The 20,980-nt window shown below is 42.5% G+C and overlaps 1 protein-coding gene across 3 annotated transcripts in view; it reads right to left on the bottom strand.

Moving 5' to 3' along the window:
- Positions 1-351: 351 nt before the first annotated feature.
- JAKMIP2 (janus kinase and microtubule interacting protein 2) overlaps positions 352-20,980 on the bottom strand; it is a 47,382-nt gene continuing 26,753 nt past the window's right edge. For 2 of the 3 annotated variants that reach the window (XM_051793648.1, XM_051793649.1), the window contains exons 7-22: positions 20,638-20,778; positions 19,829-19,885; positions 17,990-18,109; positions 17,392-17,520; positions 16,335-16,418; positions 15,972-16,034; positions 15,705-15,803; positions 14,589-14,687; positions 14,217-14,270; positions 13,406-13,471; positions 12,509-12,577; positions 11,869-11,946; positions 11,052-11,255; positions 10,508-10,573; positions 9,835-9,907; positions 352-4,473 (exon numbers count right to left, since the gene is read on the bottom strand). In XM_051793648.1, coding sequence (XP_051649608.1) covers positions 9,857-9,907; positions 10,508-10,573; positions 11,052-11,255; positions 11,869-11,946; positions 12,509-12,577; positions 13,406-13,471; positions 14,217-14,270; positions 14,589-14,687; positions 15,705-15,803; positions 15,972-16,034; positions 16,335-16,418; positions 17,392-17,520; positions 17,990-18,109; positions 19,829-19,885; positions 20,638-20,778 — 1,380 coding nt within the window. In that variant the 3' untranslated portion in view covers positions 352-4,473; positions 9,835-9,856. The remainder of the gene's footprint in view (positions 4,474-9,834; positions 9,908-10,507; positions 10,574-11,051; positions 11,256-11,868; positions 11,947-12,508; positions 12,578-13,405; positions 13,472-14,216; positions 14,271-14,588; positions 14,688-15,704; positions 15,804-15,971; positions 16,035-16,334; positions 16,419-17,391; positions 17,521-17,989; positions 18,110-19,828; positions 19,886-20,637; positions 20,779-20,980) is intronic. The other variant, XM_051793650.1, reaches the window with a different exon arrangement.

The raw sequence follows: 20,980 nt of genomic DNA, 5'->3' as shown, positions 1-20,980 counted from the left end.
CCCCTGCCGGGACCGCTACCTGCCCCCGCTTTCCCACTGATCCCCCCGGGACCTCGCTAACTCTTTAACCGATGTACCCCCTTCCCGAAGCACACCCATCCCCCTGTACACCCCAATCCAATGAACCCCTACCCCGATGTACCCCCATCCCGATGAACCCCCTCTCCGATGAACCCCCATCCCAATGTACCGCCCCACAGCCGTGTCACAGCCCCCAACCCAGCCGAGCCCCAGCCTGTGCCCCTACAGCTCAGCTGTATAGTGATTCCTCTGAACAGATTCCAGACAGATGCCGAGTATCTCCGTGAATGTAAAGTGATTTTTTTTATTATTTTTTTTAAAAATGCTGCTGTTTTATTTTTTATACAAACTAAAACACCAGAGGTCATTGAATCCTATATTAAATACATAAATTAAAAAATAACCATTCATAAAACTTTACATACAATAAGGATTCTCTCCTACACGTTAATACATATAGTACAGATACATGTCCAGTGTTTATCAAAGGGTCATTCTGCCAAGTCATTTACAATTTTGTTCTGGAATAGACACCAAAAAAACTGGGAACAAAAAAGTATATATAAAACCACAGAGGTGCTGATGTGAGGGAGGGCAGGGGAAGAGAAAACCCTTTGGATCACCAGCAGCTGTGTGTCTGTTGTCTGAGCCCTGCCCCAGTCAGGAGAGCCTGGCCTGGGCAGTCCTCTTGGGATGCCACGGAACGGAAAGCAGTGGGGTTCAGAGGATGTTTCCCACTGAGATGAGGGCAGGGGGTTGGAAGATGAAGAACACCTACAAAAAAGTCTCCATGACCCCCCAGGCACATCAGTAAGAGAGGATGGAGCTGTGAGCCAGGCTGACAGCACTGCAAGAAGAGCCATTTACTTCTGCAACCCCAACTGCCTAAATTCATCTCGCCTAACCAGGCCCTCATCTGAAGAGCTTAAATTGAAACTGTCTTCAAAATCTCCCAACTTGGTCAGTGGAGAAAAAGCAGCAAGTCAAACTGTGGTCAAGCTGATGTGCACTACCTTCTGTGGCTCACCTCCTGCCTCAGCAGGACAGAGAGCCTGGAGTGCTGGTACTCCTGAACAGGGATGGATGGGAGGGATCCAGGGCTGTATTTGCTGTCCTCAAAGGCTGCAGTAAATTGATTTTTATTTTGCTGGTTGGTTTTGGGGAGGGGAGGTTGGCTGCAGTGACTAATCTGAGGGGGGATTCTCAATCCTTTGATTCGATGAATATCAGGAACAGCAGAAAACCCAGGATTAACAGTCCCAGGACAGAGAAGGGTCCAGAAAAAGGATCAAAAAACTAGTTGCCCATGAGATGTGAAACTAAAACTGGAGGAGTGTACCAGTTGGGGCAGCTAAACAAGTCTAGATTCAGTTCCCCATACCTAGATTGAAGTATACTTTCATCAGCTATAGCAACGATTTCTATATACAACAGGGAATAGATAGGTATATGCATATATATGTATATATATGTACATATACACTATATATAGATACATGTATATATATATACACAAACATCAAACTCATTTAGATCTAGCTGATAGCAGGACGTTTGTATTAACTCATATCAGCAAGTGTGTTTTAGGCATGGCATGTGTTACACTGCAAGGGGAGTAAAGCAGCGGCGGTTCAGCTCCATGGAGGGAACAGCAATCTCTGAAAGGTTTGCAGACCCAGGTCTGCTGTGGCCAGACCACCACCCCACCCTGAGCCCTTGGGAATGGAGCACCTGCAGGCATATGTATACACACAGGAGCAAGGGAGGGCAAATTGGGTAAAAAGGAGAAATTAAATAAGACAACAAGGCTCAGAGAGTCTAAATGATGAAGCCTGCCACAAAATCAGTCAGTTTTTTCTATCTGTGCCATAAACCTTCCCTATGATTGCCTGAAATAAATGTTTCTAGTCCCCTTTTTTTTTTTCTTTAGCCAAACCAGTGGTGGAAGTTATTGCACTGTCATTGAAACCAGGTGCTGCTTATTCTTCTGCAAGAAGAGCTCAGTGCTTTAACTGCCAGCCCTAATGCTGAGGAAAGCAGCCTAATGGTGTGAAATTAAGTGGTGCTGCAAGAGGGGAGAAAAGAGTGAGGGGGGAAGAACGAATAGCCAGTGAGACCCCCCCCCCCCCCCCTTTTTTGTAGCTATCAAGCTGTTGTAAAGCTGCTAGTGATCTCCAGCTGTCACAGGGGTGGGACAAGGCTTCCCCCGACTCCAGAACTTCAGGACTGAACTGCTGGCTCATGGAAAGCAAGTGTACATTTAGGTCAACCTGATCCACAGAGTCTTCTGCTGAGGAAAAGGAATTTGAACAAAGAGCATGCAACGTACCTGCAGTCGTGTAACATATATGCCTACAAGCCTGTCTTTTAAAACAATGAACCAACAAACATACAGCAGAATTCAGTGCAGAACTCAGTGAACCCCTCGGCTGAACCAGAGTGCTTCAAGAAGATGGGGTCATTCTATAACTTAAATCAATTTTAAGGAGCAAGGGGAAAAAAATCACTTGCTAATAGCTTCTAACCTTTGATGAAAGGCTTATCACAATATCCTGGCATTCAAGAAATGAGGATGTAAGGAGTCTGTGGAGAAACTGAGCCCAGCATTGCTATGCAGTTGGGTGAATGGACATTACTGATTAAAAGCTATCCTGGCCAAGTAAAAAAGATATCTGTGAGCGGCTGGCACCCTTGATACCAGAGAACTTCCTCCCTGCTAAGGCCACAGAACTGCTTTTGACCTGACAAGTTGCTGTGGCAAGTGACTTCACTGCTTTGTGCCTCAGAAGCTTCATATGTAAAAGTAAACAGGCAAACAAAGGAGAAGCTCTTTGAAAAGCACTTTTTGATGAGCCGTCTGTGTGCGTAAGATGTTGGTACATGTGAGCCCTGTTTTGAAGGTGTAGGTAATGCACAGGCTGTATTCTGGCCCTTAATTTTCTAGTTTGCAGTACAGACATCCACTTCTCCCAGTCAAAATTAAGGCTCCATCGTGGAAGACACAGCCTTGCCACAGGAACCCCAAAGTCTGCCCAGGCACGACTCCATTCCCAGGAAAATGAAAGCCGAGGCACAGAGATGTGCACTGTCAGCCCACCAGCGAGGGAAGGGAGGGTGGGTGCAGCTGGCTGTGCTGCTCCCCGCGGCACAGGACCCTCGCAGGGTCTGCTGCAGGGTGATGCTTCTCAGGGTCGTTTTTATAGAGTACTGGGGGCGTGGACCTGTGACCCTCAGGGGGGCACCAGGGCCGGGTTCCAGGCTTTGTGATTAGAGAGGTAAGTAATGCTTTGAAATGCAAACTGCTTTTAGTTACTCTTAACAGTGGAAAAATCTAAACAGACTAGCAATACCTCTTACTTGTAATGAGGCTGTGTTCACACAGCTTTTCCCCATTTTTAGTTTATGTGTCATTAATCAGGAAGCCAGCTAACAAAGTCAGCAGACAAGCTGAACCAAAACATTTGTTCCAAGCCGGGACAAAACAGTTGGAAGCTGATGCTTTATGGATCATGTCAAATGGGCTTCACCCGCCCCCCCCATCCTCCAACATTTGTTTTCTTTCTCAGAAGCTACTCTGTAGGTCCAATCCAGTGATCCTCAGTGGTTATTCAATAGTAAAACCAAGTATAGTCATTATTATCTCAATGGCAGTCTTTAAAGAGTATGAAAAGTATCTGATAATAGACAGGCTGTTCTTCATGGAGGGACAGTGAAGAGAGATAAGGCTTCAACTCTGTCGGGAACCCTCCTTACACCACACACCCTCTTCTCCCCTTCCTTGGCCAAGGTAGGTGGTGCTGTGTTACGACCTCAAGCACAAAACGTGGTGACCTGTCCTGCCCATCCTGCAATAACCCAGACCGGTTCATTTTCCTTTCTTCCTCCTCCCACACTGCAGCTGTCATTTGTTCCTGAGGTTAAAACCAAAGAGGGAGAGCAGGAGTCCCTGCAGCGAGAAGGCCGCACAGTTCAAGCCGAGCGCTTGGTTGTCGGCATCTCCCCGCGGCTCGAGTTTCTCCTGCTCCGTCCTGTTCGCTTTTGATCCATTTGTGGGATGACAGGGTGACATTTAAATGATTGCCCTGCACAGCAGGGATAGATTTTTCTCTGTTGTAACTTTGGTTCCATGCCCAAGACACACTGACTTGATCAGCTGAAAGTGGTTCCTTCCCTTTAAGTTCTTCCCGGGTGATGTAGGTTCACAGTTTATTTTTCTTCCCCTTTCGTAATTTCAACATATAGAATTTCATTAGATGCAGCATATGTCATAGCTTTAGACAGGAACTGTCAGGTAACAAATTTTGAGTGATGGCTTTAAAATACAAGGTGGTTGCAGTCTTGGCTACAGGTTGTTCATTTTTATACTTTTTAAAATAGGTGTAAACAATATTCTCTTCATCAGGGGATGGAAGCATTTGCCTTTATAAGGACTTATCTGGGTAGTCGGGCACTCTAAAAATAAAATAAAAAAAATCTGTATCAGGTAAGTGGTAAGTTCCTCTACCTACCTATCCCAGCTGCCAAGATGCAATCTATCAATCAGGAAGCTGAAAAGGTCTGATCTTACAGCTACCAGTGTTAAACTGGTTTTGTTTGTTTGTATGAAAAGCATTTGTGAAAATTCCAGGCATTTTGCTAAGCCTGTCCATTTAAACCCCTCAAAGCCCAACCCTCTGGTCCAGAAGAGTCCCCATAGGCATCTTCAGATGAATAGTTACGCACAAGTTTCAGTGACTCTTGAACCAAAGCTGCCCAAAATTCACCCCTGACAGGAGACATGGCAGCAAGCAATACCCTTGTGGTGTCAGGGCAAGCCCAGAATTTTGGCTAATACAACACTGAGGCAAACACAGAATGCTGCTGTCCCGAGGAAGCCTTCCTTACAGCTTTCCCTATGGAAAAGAACTTTAGTTCTCAGATTTGCACCTAGGGAAAAAAAGGCACCATTTTGTCTTTGTTCTCTCAGCATTCAAGCCTACATAGTAAAATTCACTGGGTGCAAAATCCACACAGACCACACTCCCTTATGTGATCACAAATAAGTGAATGTGTAAGTTCACAAACACAGAGAGAATGCAGGTAGGAAAATCCCACGTAAACAGGAATTAGAGAGCTTCTGGTCTGCATACAATATACTGCTGCACATGGTTTCCTCCATGCTTGTCCCTTGTTATCTCAGTTCAGCAGTGAGTGCTGTGTTCACTCTGGGCAAGAAAGAAACCAGAAAGTATAATCTGTGACTGCACTGTGGTTTTCTCTCACCTGGTGAAAAGGTCCATAAAGAATAAACTGCACCAGGGCATGAACAAAACCAAAGACCTTTCACCACCAAGTGGCTCCCTAGGTGCATTTCAAGGAGGAGTTGAGGATTTTGTTTGTTTGTTTGTTTGAAGTCCCTTACGACAAGGGTAACACAGTTCACTTGCATCCAGTGGAAATAAAGAAATATACCTCAGTAGCTGTAATAAGAAGAAATGCTGATGGCACACTCCCCCTGCCATTCTCACCTTTGCTGAGTTTGTCACCTGGGTAGGCAGGTGGTTTTTAACGTGAGTGGGAAACACAAATCAATGTTAGTTATTCTCTCTGATTCCATGTATTCCAGCCTCAGAAAATATGATGTTGTTAAAATCCCTCTCAATCTCGCCAACTCCATTCCCAAATTGCTTCTGTCTGGAGATTTTCCCTCAGGTAGTGAGGGGAAAGAATCCCGTGGAGGAAAACGGAGGGGTGAAGGCAGGGGACGAGGAGCTTACCATTGCCTTGTTTTTGAGGAACTGCTACAAGACTTGATGCTTTGCACCTGTGGAGTGCCTGGCCTTGGTAAAACACTCTACAGGTATCATGCGTGCTGTGATGCTGGGCCTGCTGCAGCTCTTACAGTTCAAGGGAGTTCACAGCAGTGCAGATCCTCTGGAAAAGCATTGAGTTTATGTATCCCACACACACCTCACCCATAAGATTTTTCCATTTTCACTGCCAATGCCCCGTTCTCTAAGTCACTGTATCTCCACCGCTGTCACAGCTCCTGCCCCGGTCACTCAGCTCACCCTAACCCGTCTTCTTGATTCCTACCTGGCATTCATAAAGCCAAATATGCAAAAGAATCCTTCATCTCCTGAGTGGTCCTAGGAGTAGCACAACCCAACAGCAGGCTCCCTGGGGCTGTAAACCACATTTCAGCTCTCGCTGATGCTTCTTGTCCTCTCTGTGGGGAACTGGACCCCCCTGTGCCCCTGGGACCAGCCACTACGGAGCAACAGTGAATTCCAGGAGTGAAACTCATCTTGGCACTGCAGTCAGAGCAGCCTTCCTGGGCTCACCAAAGTGACACCAAAGGGATTTACACCTGCTAAACCTTAGATGGTGCATAAAACAAGTGGAAAACCCACTGAAGGAGACTGGGCTGGGCTGGGGGGCAGGGTGTGGTGCAGGGAGGGAAGTGAAGTCTTGACACATCCCTAAGGGATCCATGTAAACCCCCTGCAATGACAGCAGTCAGTGGTGCAGCTGGGACAGTCCTGTCAGCCCTAAAGACAGCAGAGAAAGGCTTATGTTGCCTTTCACTACTAGCCCTGCTCAAGGAACATGCCAGTGAGGTGGATCAGCTCAGTGGAGAGTGAGAGCTGGATGGGACCCAGCAGCCCCTGCAGGCAGAATGGCTGCAAGTGAGTAACAGCAAATCTGCTAGAATTTTAGGAGAAATGTGCAGTTCTGACCTTAAACACCCCATCAGCTTTTCTAACCACCAATACCTCCCCTCAAATTAGGCCAAAAGGACATAAGTGTTAGCAAATGTGGAGGTAGTGGTCTATTTTAGATGGTCTTGATTCTTCTCCTTTTCTATTCTTGGTTCCCCCCCTTCCTGCTTTGAGAAGAGGGAAGGAATGGCTGCTCTGCAAAGAAGAATGCAGTCTGCCTTCGAGTACATTGCAGAGCTCATTGTGAGGCTGCTCAAACACATTTTTTCTTTGCATGTAGACACTGAAATGTTACAAGGCACTAGAGATATTTTCATAGGCTCCAAGACAAAAGATTAATCAGCATTACTGGAATTCCAATGTCAGAATAATAGGGGATTTTCTTTTCTGTTTTGAGAAATGCCTATTTCAAAAGATACTGCTATATAATTGCAGTTCCTGAAAAGCCAATTTTCTTGTCTAGAGGGTCTGTAATTCTCAGCATGCCTTCCTTTCTCCTCTGTGCTGGCATACCAAACCATGCAGACAGTCCCAGGAAGTACACACTGGCATTTTTTCCCAGGACTAGGGATTTTGTATTCTAAATTACAGTAGAATTAAATTTTTCATGTGAATCATATTTTTTTTTTCTAATGAAAAATATTCTAATGGAAAGATTTTTACGCATTTTTGTGAATATTTTTGTCAGTTGTATCTACCACTGATGGTTTTTTTAAGCTTCAGAAAAAAAAGTTTTTTTCAAAACTAATAACCATTTAAAAATCAGGAAGACAACATTTCCTGATGAGTTCTAATACTAATGAAAATTTTAATCGTTATTTCTCAGGATGCATGCTCTACTGCAAAGGCTTCACTGCATGCTTCATCTTAAAAGAGACAGGATTAGGAAAAACTGTTCAGTAGTTGAATGTCATGAATGCATTTTTAATCAAGGTGACCTAAACTGAGCAATGTTGTCCTTTGAGGTACTCCCTGGTTTCTTTCTTTTGAAGAACTCTTACTCCACCACAGCCAATACCAGTATTGGTAAAACTAGGATGTATAAGCTTCTTACCAATTCTGTAGCTGTACCAGAAGAGGCAAATAGTCACTAGAGAACCCATTCCAAACCCCTACAGGTGGAAAATGTAGGTGCAAAATGTATATACAGCAAACTCTGAACCTCTTATTACCCAAGTTTTTCTTGTATGCTGCACAAGGACATTATTGTAGCTGTGACAGGAACTGAAAAAGGATGACACTACAGGCAAATGGAAAAAACTCATGCAGACAGGTTATTGCAAATGTCACTGTCAGCTCCTGTGAGTTTTCAAGGTGCATCTTAAATCCAAGAATTTTTTTTATTTGGAATCCCCCCCTAGGTTGACTGCTTGTTCTGGACTCCTGATCCTGCAGAAGACAGTCACGTAAAACTATTTGCTGCTACTGCATACAGTGAAAATTTTGGCTTCTTAATATTACCCTGTCCCTAATTTGGCTGTTTCAGAAGACTTTCTGATTTTTTTTTCCCCACTGTGAATAAGTGAGAAATCGTAAAGTCACATTTCCACCAGTCACAGCCACTCAAAACATCTCGCAGCTGCTCGTGCTGTGTCACGGTTCCCAGAAACCCTGCAGCAGGAACATTACTAAGTATGCAGTCAGAACTTAATCTGTTTAATGATCACTGGATCGAGGCAGCATGTTTTAAATAGCAGCAGCTCAATAATGATATTTGCTGTTGTTTACAGGAGCTGCGATCACTGATATGTCCATTCCTCTGATTCTTTTCTATGGCTCGTTCCCCATCCAGCCCAACCTACACATATATTGGTGCCTCAGCCCATGGAAACATTCATTTTGAGGTCTGGCTGGACAAGGAGGCAGATTCCATTTGATGTGAATAACTCTGAGAGCTCTGTCTGCATCTGCACAGAACTGAAATCCTTGATCTAGCTGGAACAAAGCACAAAGTAGGGGCTTTTCCTTAAAGGGAAAAGGAAAACCCACCGACCTGGACCCAAGGCACTTAATTGTAATCAATACCTTGAATTGCACCTGGAAACAAAGGCTGAGCTGGTACAAATGGTGGAAGGACATGGAAGAACATCTTTCACACAACTGTATTCATGGCTTGCCTTAAGTGCAGACCAGAGGAATTTATTCACTGACATAGCTGAAGCCAGAGCCAAGAGACACAGTGAGAAATTCAATGGTATGGGTCTGCCCCCAAATCAGAAAATTCTGCTCCACCATTACAGGTTCTTGAGACTTTAACATAACATTTTCTAGGCTGTGTTCTACTTCTGTTATCCTGGATCAAAGAAAGATTGTCCTATCCCAGCATCCCGGTTCTGGAAGTGGCTAGCCACAGATGGAAAAATGGGACCATTACAGTTCTCTGATTTATTTCCCCATCTTCACACTGCTTTTTGAACTCTGAACTTTCAGCTGCAAAACATGCTGTGACAAAGCCTTCTTTACAACCCCGTATCCTTAACTATCAATTTTCATTTCCTTTAAGCTTATCACACGATGATTGCTTGTACTTGAGGAGACAGTGAATGATAGCAAGCTATCCATCCACCCATCCATCCTATGACAAATTTTCTAAACCTCTCCAATACCACCTTTTAACAGCGTGACTTCCTGAGCCAGAAAAATCCTTCCATCTCTCTGTCTCCCCCTTCCTGTCTCTCAGCAGCTCATCATTCTTCCTTGCCTTCCTTTGCATCCTTCCTACTGCTGGACACGGAGCTCTCTACCTGTTACAACCTCCTGACTTATCTCCTGAGTGTCACTTCAGAGCCCATCACAGTGTGTATATGGTTGAGATTATTATAACTGTTTTCCATCTGCATCCCTTTGCAAACATCAACACTGAATTTCACCTGCAGTTCTCTTGGCTGTGTGATATTGTGAAATTCTTGTTAGCTTTTATTTTTACAATTCTGAGTAGCACAGTATCACCAGTAACTCAGCAGCAGGACAACCCCCTGTTGTGAACTATTACAAATTGACAACAACCTGCTGAATTCGCTGGCTCCAAACATCCACCAGAACACACAAGGATGTGATCCTCAGCTCTCTGCAAGAAGTGCTAGCTTTGGGGAAATAAATAAAACAGTCTTACCTTTCCAAGAGGCACATTGACATCAAGGCCAAAGAATAAAGGCAAGAGAGAAGAACAAGAATAGAAATAGAAACTGCAGAAGAAAAAGAAGATTGTGTAAGCATCAGAATTATTTTTGCACTCAGCAGAACAATTAGAATAACTATGCATTCCGAAAACACTGTATTTCCCTAGTTACTTCTGTAAGTACCATACCACCTCCCAGGCTTAGAAAACAGATCCCACTAATTCCAGTGATGGATTACAACTGGCACAATATTGAAAGCCTGAGGTGTAACTGTTACTATGAACTCCCAAGGGTTGACTTAAGTCACAAAGCTGGATATCAAAAATAGCACGGGGAGTATTTTTAAGTGCTTTAAAAAACAGTGGCTGCAAGCCATGCTGGAAATGGCCTGGGAATATATCTATGTATACATGCACATACACACACACAAAATATTTATCAAAGATTAAATTAATTAACAATTTAACACATTTAAATAATGTAATGTAGTATTGTAATATTAAAGTCTGTATCGACTGACACAGACTGAAAAGAAAGGACAGTAAATCACCACCAGTGGGTGCAGCTGATTGAGTGGAACAGAAAGGTCGTGCAGTTCAAGAGCACTGGGTCCCTACTTTCAAACCACAGTTGATCAGCTTGCTTCAGAAGCATAAGAAAACCAACCTTCTCCTCCAGATCCTTAATTTGTCTCTTTTGGATGTCGGTTTTATCTTCCAAATCTCGGATCCTCTGGAAATCAGAAAAGAAAGCATCTACCTTAATTTCTCAGTAAATCTGTTCCACTGAACTAGTAACTTAATGTTCCAAGTGCAAAAAGCCTAGAAATCCATTTCTGTGGCAGGGATAATCTTGTGTCATACTGTGACTCCATCCCCCCACCCTGCCAAACCACAGCTTTACCACGTGTTCAACTGCTCAAAATACAATCCTACACACATGTAACTGGATTCTCAAATGCTGGAAATTAATATCAATGGTGGCTTTGTTTCACATTATCTGTTTTTTTATTAATCCTTTGTTAAATAGATGGAAAGTGTAAGATCATGGTTATACTCTTTGCATGCACATAAAAGACACAAAGCATGAAACAATTCTAAAAGCTAGATGCCAGGCTCCCTCATGGCCTGGAGCTTGCCTAAATTTGACCTCAGGTTGTGTTCCTGTACAGCAAGGCTGAGAGGATACATGTGTGTAGTTCTTTTCTTACCTGATGAGCCTGCTGGAGCAGCTCCATCCTCTCCTGAAGAATCTGGCAATCATATTCTCTGCTCTTCCTCAGCATCTGACGCCTCAGCTTTTCTACTGCTGTCCTCAGCTCTTCCTGCTGTTTTTCAGTGAGTAGTTCCCCAAACTTTATCACCGTTTCTTGCTGCAAAGCATTGTACAAGGTGGCCTCAAGCTCCTGGATCCTCTGGTTGATGCAATACCAAAAGCCAGTTAGAGATGAAACATGGTTTAAAGCACATTGGGAACTGGGGGGTTGGTGGCAGATTCCCTGCATGAGAGGTGGTCCCTGTGCTCAATTGTGCAAAAATGTGAAAAACAGAACTCAGAAAACGATTCCATGTTCTGGAAAAAGGATATGAACTTTTATTTTTAAAATATTTTAATACTAATTTTCACTGAAATCCCATACTCTTACTTTTTTTAAATGCACTTAACAGAGATGGAGTTTGATAGAATTTTCATACCTATTTTAAGTGTAAAATATTTCACCAATTCTAAAATTTCAAGCCATTGTGCTAAAAAACTCCAGTTGGACAAGCTGACATTAATGAGCAATATCTGCTTTTAACTGTTCCAGATTTCAGGAAATGTTGCCTTTTTATGACATGAAAAGGCAAGATGTTGTGTTGAAGCCATGCAGATTGCATGGTAGGACATCAAAGAATGAGAAAAAAATCAAAATTAAAAACCCTCCAATGCTAAGAAAACAGCAAAAACCTCTCTTCCTGATTCAGCAAGAGTTTATGTCCTATTGCAGGGCTGTCCAGTATGTGCTGCACAATTTCCTTTGTACATACCATGTATGCCTGGTCAAGAGCTTGTTTCCTGTAGTCTAATTCTTCCTCCAAATAACCTTTTATTTTGCAAAATTGCTCCTACAATGAAGGATCATTTGGACAGAAAAATGAATTAGTTACTCCAAATACTTGGGGAAGTTTTATGAAATCATCTACAGATACCTGATTTAGCAGGATGAGGAGACTGGTTCTCAACTGACTCTCTGCAGAGTTATTAATAAGGTAGTAACTTTAACATAACACTGCTTGCTTTCATTACATAATTCATTAGTTTCTCACTGGTCCTGAATAAAATGCAATACAACAGCTGATGTTTAGACTATGAATCTTATGAGACAAAGAGTGCAGGCACTTACATCCCTGAAAATTATTGAGCAACCTTTGAGCCCTCTGTACTTATTAATAAACAGTCATCCTCATGGAAAGAGAGAGAAAGTTTTCAAACTTTCACTATTTCTGTTTCTGTTATTCTGCTGTTGCATGTGAACCAGACTAGGAACAATTTCATGGATTCACCAATAATCAGAGAAAGGTTGCATAGTGCATTTGCCAACAGACTCTCCTACTTCTCTTTTGGCACATCAACTAAGTGTGACACATTCAGTGTCCCCAGAATGTGTAATAAGGAGAGTTTTCTTACCATATCACTTTCCAGTTCCATCATTTTCTGATGCAGAGCAGCTTCAGCTCCCTCAATCTGCTGGATCCACTGCAGGGAAGACAATGAGAGCTGTACCCTGCTGTGTTTTCTAGGCACACGAGCAGTGGGATATCTACAGCTTCTTGTTAGTCTGGTTTTAGTAACCTATTGCTAGTTCTGGGCCCATCCTGGGGCTGTTCTCCTCCTGTGACAGAGGCAGCCAGGATGTCTGCAGGCAGCACTTGGCAGGGAAGCAGCAGGAGGGTCACCACTGCCGTGTCACTGGAAGATGGACACGTCCTTGGATGGGCAGGGAGCCCATTTCATCCCATGGATAAAGGCCCACAAATGAGGCTGTAGCTTCTCAAAAATAGCTTAGCTGGCCAGATGGCAATTCTGCTTGCAGAGGAAGAATTGTTCGCTAGAGTCCTTTGAAGCTCTCATGTTGACAAAACTGTTTTGCACTTGAGCCTCAGAAAGCAATTTTAACCAACTTTTAACCCCACTTTCTTTTTCATTTCCAAAACACGGAACTTAAAACACATACTGTCAGTGAAATTTTGGGCACAGATCCCTTCAGAAGCTTCAGAAACCTCAGGCCTAGAAATCTCAAACTATATCTACTTATGGCTTAAATGTCTGATGGTTTTTCATTCAGTTTTCCATTTCAAGTTTCGTTTGATATTCTTTTTGTATTTGCAGTTGTCTCCACAGCTTGAGCCAGCTGAGTTTGATATTTTTGCTGGTTTAGCAAGGTGTTTGGGATTCTGCTGGCACAATTTATTTGGGGAATCACTTTCAGTGCTAGAAAGTTCAACAATATTGACAACAACAGGGCATAAAATGTGTTAGATGAGGCTTTAGATAACACCTGAGAAAAGCAAGCACACAATTTACCTTTTCTGCCAAGGACAATACGGTGGAAGCCTGAATTATGGCCACTTGTTCTTCATTTCTTAAATTCTGTGAAAAGAGAGTGAGGAAAGGAGAAAATTGGCAGCAGTTTCCTGCATGAATAAGGACAATCCAACCTACAGACGAGGTGTACAGTTTTCAGAGGATCCCTGAAGTGCTGAATATCCTATTCCCATTGAAACATACAGAGCCCACTGCTTCTGCCCTTCCATATGATATGGACTAACTGTATGTCTTCATTAAATTGCATCTTATGAGAAATGTAAACTAAAATTAGACCCATTTGTTTCTCTTCATGCTAGTTTTACAAAGGTGAGTTTCCATTATTAAAGCTTTTGTAAAAATAATGCTGATTTACACCAGCACATGAATAGACAATCATGATGCTTTGGGGTTTTTTTATCTTGTACACTCTCTTAAGACATATCTAATGTTGGCCAGAGATACAGGATGATCTCTTTTATGTGGGCAGCAATGCCCTCTTAGAAAGCCACAGGGAATTTGATAATTATTGCCTATTTATGAAACTGTTTGGAGGAATCTTAGTCCTGAGGAAGAGTGGTTGACTCAGACTGTCAAACTAATTCATATGCTTTCCTGAGTGAATGGAGCACAGTCAGGCCCAGTTCCAAATATCAGTGGCCTCTGGACATTCTTCCCAGTCTGCTAAACCAGACGTAAAAGATGCATAATTTAAAAAGCATCTTACAAAACAGACATAATTACAGATATCACTTACTGTACTGTACAAAATGCAGCTTGTAAAGGGAAAATATTTCCCCTTTCAACTTACCCCATTATCACCCAGGATGTCTAACTGCTTTATGAGGTCTGGGATGCTGACATCCTGCAACGAGAGAATAAGGTAAAGGCATGGTATTCACCTTTCATCATGGTTGCAATATCCACCCCTCCAATGAACCATGTGGAAATCAGCCATTTTGTTTTATCCTGTGGAAATGCATCACACACTGATTTTGGTTGCCTTTGAACCAGATTTTATCATTATGGTGAGAATTTTGAGTCTAACTGAACTGTGTCAGTCACCACACTCTTACATCAGACTGAGTTTAAATGCCTGAAATTTAGTGGCATTATTAGTAAGGGGTTATATGGGCAGCACCCACCACCCCTGCAGGGAGAAGCACTTATAAAACTGACCTACCTTAACCCCTTCCTTCATGCAGTAGATCTGTAGAGCACTCACACCATCTGAGAATGGGTGAATCTGGAGATTAAATGGTGGGGACCGTCTCTCTCTTTCCTGCAAACAAATTGGCAAACATGCCAGAAGAAGATATTAAAATAAATGCACACAGAAAATGCCACAGCTGCTGTTTACATCATGTTTCACAAAGCCAAGCTCTTCATTTTACAAGTCGAAGGAAGAAACATTTAGACCTCGTCTGAAAAAGTGTGCCAAGAGGGGCAGGATCCTAAACCCAAGCTAATTGCTTTACAGGAGATTATTTGATGAATTATGTCAAATTTGCAAATTGTCTGTGGAAAGGCTGTCACCTAGCTCAAGTGATTTGATATCTGAAGTTCTGAAGAACTATGTGTTGTTGTAAATAATCCCTTTAGAAACAGGTGTTTGACTTTACACCATTAGGACACTCAGATTTCACATTTGCTATCCCGGTACCTTGTACTTTCTAACATCTGTGGAAAACAATATGGTCAAAAAAGTTGATCAACTTAGGTATTTCTACATCTTTGTTGCTTAAAATTTACAAATATTTGTCCAGTTTTAAAGGACCGAAGACAAAAATAAAAATTTGATGATGTTATTTCTTATTCCTTTCAGGTATTCACTTTCAAATTCATTTTTAGTTTATGAACATGTAATTCACTTGATCAGTCCAGCTCCCTGTCACATGGAAACACAGCTGCCAGGTAGAACTGTGGGTCACTTCTATAAATAAGGGGAGAGACTCACACAGCACTGATTTACGAGACCCAGGAAGGGCTCTGTGTGGCAAATGTATTCGGCCCTGGGCAGCAACTGAAATGAACAACTGAAAAATAAACCAGTTTACAGTGGATATTAGGGCAGGTGAAGTTTTGGTTGGCTGGCATGACAAGAATCTCTAACTCCTCTGTGAAGAGGGAGCTTGAGGTCTGGCCCGTCCATACTTCAGCTCACAATTAACAGCGCTGGGCCTGATCTGTTACTGCTTTATCACCACATCACTTGTTTAAACCCTTGATTAAAGTGGGTGTCCAGTGCAAGTGCACTCTAATTTTCTCCCAGCTCTCCTGCAAGGAGCCCATCCATCACCTCCAGCTCAAGGTTGCGGAACTCCAGCAGCTCGTTCTGGTCTCGGGCATCCTGCAGCTCCTGTTGCAGACGGTTGTTTTCTGCTTCCAGTTTCTCTATCTAACAGAAATATGTAAAATCAGGATCTGTGTGACTGTTACAAGAAACATTAAATATTTGGTGAGTAGTAGTTGAGGTAGCACAGGCTGTGCAAAATCAAAACCCTACAGATGGTTCACAGGATCCAGATAACCCTCCAGAGTGAACACACAAAACCTGGGAACATACCTTGTCTAAAAGCTCTTGGTTCCTCTTAATGAAAAGCTGCTTGTCTTCCACCCAGTGTGAGTCCTGTTGGATGAAGCAGTACTGTTACACAGTAATCAAATTCCACCGAGGCTGGGTACATTTATTGACAACTGGAGCCACAATATTCAGGCTTTAAAATCCTACAGGAACAAACTGCCATTTACAGATCAACATATTAGTCTACCAAGCTGTAGCAAGACTTATGACCTTGCTAGACCTGCCTGTTTACTGACCAGCAACACTGCATCTCATGGAACTTTATACTGAAACTGTGCCAGGTATTTTGTAAGCAGAGCAGGTAAGATACAAAACAGGGAAAAAAAATACACAATAATTACTTACCTGTCCTTTCTGTGCCAAAGTTTTCTCCAGATCTTCTATTTTGGCCCTATACCTCTGGACTTCAGCTTGGAGCTGCTCCTGAGCCTGTTGAAGTCAGACAGAGCATTAAACAGTGACAAAACCAGCACTGTGACTGGTAGTAAAAGGAAACCAAAACCAGCAGGGCCTGGGTTCATGGTGTCAGTTCCACTGAGTAAGAAACTATTAGAAAGATTCAGACTCAGTGATGTTTTGTGCCAGCCCTCAGACTGGCACACAGATGACACAAGGGAATGCAGTGGTGGATCAGCCCCAGCTCCCCACTCAAGCCTGTTATTACCATGAATTGGCAGCAGAGCAGCAAAACACAAGTTCAGGTACTTGGGGTGCTCTGCTCAAAGACCCTGGTAAAGGGCAGTCCCTGAATTTAAAAATAAAGGTGCTTAGTAGATGACAGTGGCAAAAGGTAGTGGGAAGAAGCAGTTACTACTGCTGGGGGGGTCTTCAAGAGCTGACTCAACAAACTAGTATGATCTCAGCTGACTACTTTGAGCAGGAGTTTGGGCTGGAGACTGCCTGAGGTCCCTTCCAGCCTGAATGATTCTATAATTTTATTAAAGGCACAACATTTTTAGCCTTGGAAGGTTTACTGTAGTCTGCATCACCTGAATATTTGAATTCAATTTGCATTTCTCTGTTAGAAACATTCAGGTCTTCCTAAAGTAGGTGCAATGGGTGCTTTTGTGAAAACCCACAAGTCTTCATTTACCTTTAAAATGCAACCCTATCATATGCAGGCAAAAGATGAGAAAACCTTGTGATTCTGTGCCAGGCTGCAGAGTTGTCTGCTTTGGCAGATCTGCCTAACTGCAGAGTTTTCAGGTTCAGGTGGAGGACAGCCTCTTGTGAACTGAGTGATTAAAAGTCACTCTCTTTAAAAATGCCCTCAGCAAACGAGTGAAGAGATATCTCTCAGTGTCAGGGACGTTGTATGTTTTCCATTCCCCTGTGTGTCCCTTTGAGGGGTTTGTATATCCTGAGAGCAATGAAATGCTGGTACCCCCAAACAAATACTGACCTTGGCTTCTCTTTCAGCATCTATGACCCCTCCTGTCTGCTCCTGCAGCAGTGCATATGCTCTCTGCAGGGCCTGGTACTCCTTTGTCAGCTGCCGAAACCGCAGCTCTGACTCTTCCGCTGCTAAACCCTGAAGAATAGGAAGGGACATGTCTAAGCACTGGGACAGCAAAGCACTGCCAGAGCAAAGAATGCAAGTGTGATTTGTTAAGCACAGTAGTTGGTTTACAAGTCTTGATTCAAATAGCTTTTTGAATCACAGTGAGCTTGCTGTGATATGAAATAATAAGAACGGGGAGTTTATATAGCATTTATAGGTCTTTAAGCTGAAAGAAATGTGATAGGTTTGTTTCCTTGAAGGGGGAATAGGAAAAAAAACAACCTCAAATTGCAATGTAGTCATAGCTGTAGACTCTATGGACTAGGTTGTGGAAGAAACTCTCAGCACTTCAGTATATGAGTAACCAAAATAAAGGTCAAATGAAATACTTATCACTCAATATGCACTATAAAAACCTAAGTGTTCTTTAGAGCCTAACCACTTTTTTTGGAAGTCATAGGATGAAAACCTGTATTTGCTTACCTCATCCAGATCTTACCTCATCCAGATCATCATCTGGGGTTGCTGGTGTCCTGTCTGTTCTATATGAGGCCACAGAGGATGTTTCAGAGTCCATGGAATCATCATCATACCCAAAAAATGTATCCACCACATGTCTCTATAGAAGGAAAAACATGATTTCTGAACCTTCTGGGAAACTCGTAGCTTGAGTTGTGGAGGGGGGCAGGGAAGAGTTGCTAGTTACTTAAAAGACATGGTATGAAAAACAAGCAATGGGTTTCCCCTGCAATTACCAAATCCAAACAAACTCAAACCACACTGAAGATTAGATCTTGTGCTGGTGGAGAATAAGTTTGCTGATTAACTTTCCCGAACCGAGGATCTGTCTGAGAATTGTTTTGTTAACCACAAAGCTCTTCAGAAGACATCTATCAACATGCAGACAGGTAATACCACAGAGAGCTGGAAATGTGTGCAGAATGTCTCCTCTCCTGGACACTGCTGATACTTTTAATGTCTCGGTGCTTCTCTTGCTGATATTGCTGCTGGACTAAGTGAGTGAAAGCTGTGCTCATACAAAACTAGCACGAAAGAACTTTTATCACATCTTTCCAGGACTGCAGTAACCAGCACATGTTTCAAGAGATTGCTCACACTGCCCAGTTTGGTTGTATGTCTGACACTTCACTATCGCCAGTCTCAGCAGCTGAATTAAATCACATGAAAATGGTCAGATGTGTCCTGTAAAGGCACAGATGTTTGACCCTGCAGGCTTGGTTTCAGGGTACAGATTTGAGCATTTAAATACTTGGTTTATGAATAATTCTGCAGACAAACTGATCAATGAGCAATTAAGAAGAACTTCTGCTTTGTAACATTTTTCACTTTTGCTGACAGGTTAAAACCTTCTAAACCTGGAATTTGAATCACACAAAAAACATGTACCAAAGATGCCAATTACCTTTTGCATATATTATAATTTTTGTTCAGTGTGTTGTCAAGGGAAGATAATTGCCATATTCTCTGATGTTATGCTCTCTGGTTTAGAAATAAAGTTTACTGATGAAAACACTTTTCAGTCCTTGTCTCCCACTTGTGTCTACTGTGTATTGCTTCACAATCCATATAGAAACAATGTGATGACACCTCTAGGATTTACTGGTCTGAAACTCCCTGTGTGTAGGACAGTGTTGCATTACTTTCACAGAACATGCTGATGCACTAAGGGATGTCCTTGGAGGACCAAGAGCAAGCAAGCAACCAGTATTTTTGCTGTTTGGAGGTGGGACATGAGTGTTGCAAAGTCATTCTTCACATCGAGCTGATAACGGAGCTATTTGAACCATTACTCACTACTCAGCTCTAAAATTGTGGTAAATTATTCCAGTTTTGGATTTAACCCAATTCAGGCTGATACAAAGGCCTGTGGAACCGAGCAGGAGAGAACCACACTCAATTTCTCAGGCAGGAACTTCTACTTGAAGAGTAGAGATGCACAAGGATTTTGCTTTAGCCCATATGTGCTGTGAAAAATAGATCACAGAAAACAGTGGGAAGGTCTCTTGAAACGTAAATAACTCTCAGACTAACAGACCTTGAGACCAATATTTATAGAAACCAGATGGAAGAACGATTATTGCTATTTCAGGGGGAGGGGGGAAGCCCCATTTTGCTGAAAGTAAAATAGCTGCACACCCTTAAACGAATTTCAGAGTGGATTTAAAAAGCTCTCCCAAAGTAACTAAGGTGTTTATAAACCTGATCATTAAAGCAGATTGTTATAATCCACAAAGCTCTCTGTAATCTGATTGCTAAACTGTGTTTTCCTACACAGCCTACTAGCATTTTGTAAACTGAAAACAATTTTTCTTCTTACCTTAATTGGCTTTGAGCTCCTTTTATGCTTCCTGCGACGAATGAGTTTCTCCCTGTCCTGGAAAATAAGATTAAAAAATTACTCTCTTCTTCTTTGCAGAAGGCCAAACCTACAGAGGAAATAAATCAGAACTTCCAGTGGCTCTCTGCATACATTCAAACAGGAGTCTGATTCCAGGTGGAAGGGAGGATTCATATCCAAATCTGATTGTGTGTTCAGCTGAAAATCACCTGAAGAAAGCCCTTGTGCAGTTGCCTTGAGCAGCTGTCAAACACAGGCACTGAGGGATTGCCCTCCAAAATCCCTGAGAGACCTCGTGCACAGGACTGGTTTGGACCTCTGTCTGCCTTCCCTGCCAAGGAGATGCTGCCTCTATCTCAAAGTCATTAAATGATGGGAGTGTTGATCTCACCACTCCTGGCAGTGATGTCTCAGAAGAGACAACAGCCTGTTTTGGAGTCCTTCTCCTTAATATTATAATGCAAAGTCAGCTGACAAACAAATTGTCACCATTAAAAGACAGAACATGCCCTGTGAACATGCAGGTACCTTCTCAAGCTCCACAGTTCTTAGTCTGCATTCCTTTCTGGAGCTCAATTCACACACAGTGTTATGCTTTGAGCTGTAGAGGCTGATGCTGCACTAGAAATTCAGTTAAACTGCACACATGCACACCTACATCTAAACACCTGCAGATGTTAAAAGTGGGCAAAGTATTAACTTTCAGACCTCTGGTTAGAAGAAGAAATATCACCAGTGGTGGAGAGTACACAGCAATCATTCCTAATTTCCTGGTGCTCTGGACATACCCTTGTTAACTCATCGATTATGTTCTGCTGTTCTATGACCTGAAGCTTTAAGAATTCGGTTTCTTGTTCCTCATTGGCCTGATCCAGGTCATTGAGAGATCTTAACTTCTTTAGAGGGGGATGTGATGTTATTTTTTCTCTCTGTGGTAAGAAGAAACACATAAAATAAGATCCAGCACCTAAAAGACCATCTTTTAGTTAAAAATTAGACATTACCTCTAATTTAAGTTGTACAGCCCTTTAAATATGCTTCAGCTAAACCATTTTTATTAATACCCATCAGTGCCTTTTAACAATAAAGTAGCACAGCAAGGCTGAGTTCTTCAACCAGAACAACAAAGTT

The sequence above is a fragment of the Manacus candei genome, unplaced genomic scaffold (assembly GCF_025592945.1).
Source record: "Manacus candei isolate 608988 ecotype Guabito, Panama unplaced genomic scaffold, ASM2559294v1 h1tg000037l, whole genome shotgun sequence".
NCBI classification, from domain to species: domain Eukaryota; kingdom Metazoa; phylum Chordata; class Aves; order Passeriformes; family Pipridae; genus Manacus; species Manacus candei.
Note: the sequence above shows the minus strand (reverse complement) of the source record. Positions and strands in the feature narration are given on the sequence as shown.